Source organism: Salarias fasciatus, unplaced genomic scaffold (assembly GCF_902148845.1).
Source record: "Salarias fasciatus unplaced genomic scaffold, fSalaFa1.1, whole genome shotgun sequence".
Taxonomy (NCBI): domain Eukaryota; kingdom Metazoa; phylum Chordata; class Actinopteri; order Blenniiformes; family Blenniidae; genus Salarias; species Salarias fasciatus.
Window position 1 is genome coordinate 385,251 of NW_021941385.1, and position 2,655 is coordinate 387,905.

General features: G+C 42.4%; 1 protein-coding gene across 1 annotated transcript; it reads right to left on the reverse strand.

The window, feature by feature from the left end:
* Positions 1-1,150: 1,150 nt before the first annotated feature.
* Positions 1,151-2,146, reverse strand: LOC115385419 (trace amine-associated receptor 1-like). The gene is made up of 2 exons (XM_030087410.1): positions 1,858-2,146; positions 1,151-1,785 (listed from the first exon to the last, which is right to left on the reverse strand). The coding sequence occupies exons 1-2, from the start codon at positions 2,144-2,146 to the stop codon at positions 1,151-1,153; spliced, it is 924 nt and encodes a 307-aa protein (XP_029943270.1).
* Between the last annotated feature and the right edge of the window lie 509 nt (positions 2,147-2,655).

Below are 2,655 nucleotides of genomic sequence, written 5' to 3' on the forward strand. Positions count from 1 at the left end.
CATGCTCGTTTGTTAAACGTGGGCCTGTGTGTCACTGAAAGGGGGTGGAGTCAGAGCGAAGCACCAGCTGAGTTCCAGACAGTCAGTCCTGTGTTGTGTATGTCATTGTATCCCACTATGCATCGTGCAATGACAATGAGCATTTACAAAATACTGATTTCAAAATAATATTGATTTCTTCAGTGAGTCTTGCTTTAATTTCTTTATTCATGACCGTAGTTACTCATAATGTCCAGCCCCTTATTTTTCTGCAGTTTCTGTTCTGGAGACTTTTGCTCTTGAGATTTTGAGGATGATTATGTTGTCAGTGTACATGAAAAAAGTCTCTCGCAGTTCAGCCAGGGAGAGTTCAGGACCTTGGTCTTTTCACTGATGATCAGCTCTGTTTTGGCTGTGGCTGAGAGTGCCTGACCAAAAAAACCACATTAAACCGGGTCTCTTTTATTGCTACAGGAAAGGTTTACATTTTGCTGTCAAGGGTTGGTACACTGTGCTGGTGCTGGTATGGTGCTTTCCAATACCTTCAGTTTTTTTTTTTAGACAGTAACTCAATGGCAGCAGTCCAACTGTACCACACAGTGAGACCGAGCTTCAGGTGCGAACAACCGATTCCACAGAAAATGACAAAGAAAAAACCAAAACCAAACAATGGGGAAGTTACTCCACTCAAACGCCTTGAGAACAATGGCTCGATTCTTTGTGGGTGTGCTGATGGACACAGGCACCACACCTGATTCATTGGAGAGCAATATTGTTCATTCAGCGTATCACTGTACCGAGTGTCTAAATCCATGTCGCTCAGTGCAGCAGCTGATTGGCTTACTGTGAGGAGACCTACGCAGGGACGACAAGCAGCACACAGAAAGAGCCTGAGCTCAGAGTTGTGTAGTGCACTACACCACTGTTTGTTCATATGTGGAACTGGAAATGTGTGGATCTTGAGCTGAGTGAGAATGACAACCCTGTATGTCCAATTTGATCAAACGAGAAAAAAACAAAAGTTCATCTGAATAATTCAGTTCAGCCAAGGATCAGAAGATACTATGATCAAACTGTGTGGCTCTGCAGAAAGTATTTCTGCTCAAAATGATGCTATTACAGGATTTTTTGTTATCAATAAAATGTGTCATGATGAGTGGCTGCTGTTTTATTAATCTGAGACAAGCATTGTCTCTGAAATATCATATTTCAAGATCTTACCTGATGTGAATAATTGTAGTGCCTTTCTGAACCAACTGTAGAAGAAGGCATAGATTAAAGGATTGACCATAGAGTTCAGGTAGCCCACCCACACCACTGTTTCAAAGAGGCCTGGTGGTGTTGAGTAACCGATGAAGGGATCAGTGATGTTACAGACAAAGAAAGGAGTCCAGAATGTAAGAAAGGCTCCCATTATAACTGCAAGTGTTTTAGTAGCTTTTGTCTGACTTGTGTTTGATGTTTTGGCAGTGCTTTTGCAAGAGACATTCTGTATACGGCACACTTGCCTCTGTGCCACCACGAAGATCCTCAAATAAACACCGAGCATTATGATCCCCGGAACATAAAAAGAGAGGAGTGAGGACACTGTGCTGGAAAGACCACTCTGGAACAAAACACACCCTCCTTCACAAGCAATGTTGTTATAATAGAATTCCTCAACGCCTAAAATATTTAACCTCAGAAAAATCATTCCAAAACCTATGAAAAGAGAAATACTCCAGCTGAGCAGAATCATGACCCCCACAGTGCTGACTGTTATTTTCCTTCTGTACAGTAGAGGCTGGCAGACAGCATAGTGTCGATCAAGTGATATGAAGGACAGATTCAGGATGGATGCAGTACACAGCGTGACATCAGAACTCAGATAGACTTTACAGAAAAGCTCTCCGAAATACCAGCAAGACTCGACACATGTAACCATGCTGGGAAACATAACCACCAATCCTAAAAGAAGGTCGGACATAGCGAGCGAGACAATCAGGTAATTGGTTGGAGTGTGAAGCTGCTTGAAATATGCGACTGAGAGTGTAACTAGAAGGTTTCCACACACAGTCAGGATCACCACGACCCCGAGAATCGCATAGAGGCTGAGGCGGACGGGCAGAGGACGGACGGTCCTCAGGCACGAATTGTTCCTGGTCTCATAGCACAAAACTTCTTCCATCTGTCTGTGGAGAAACAAAATAAATACATGTAAATGTCTGTAATCCTGCAATTTACCAGCACGACGCAATGAAATCAAATTACTGCATGCAGCCTCTGAACTCGATGAAAAAAAAAACATGGCACAACCCTCAGATGACAGTGAGAAATTTGACAAAAAGGCATCTATATTTTTCATCCTGTGACTCTTAAAGCTTTCATCTACAAGGCAATTTTTATTTTAAAAACAGCTTAACAAAAATGACTTACACCCTTCACGGTAGCTCTTGAAACACCTTTGAACCTGAACTTACCTTCAGTCAGATGCTGCCAGAGGCCGTCTGAGCAGCTGTGGCCTGCATGAAGGTTAAATAAGGAGCCTTCTGGGAGTCGGTGCTGTGGGTGCCTCTCACTGGATGATGGTTTACAATATTCCTCAAATGTTTCTCTGATCATGTTGTAGTTTGTAAAAAGTTTAATTGTTTCATTTGTTAACTGAAATGTGACCAAAGAATTAACTACAAAAAGCTG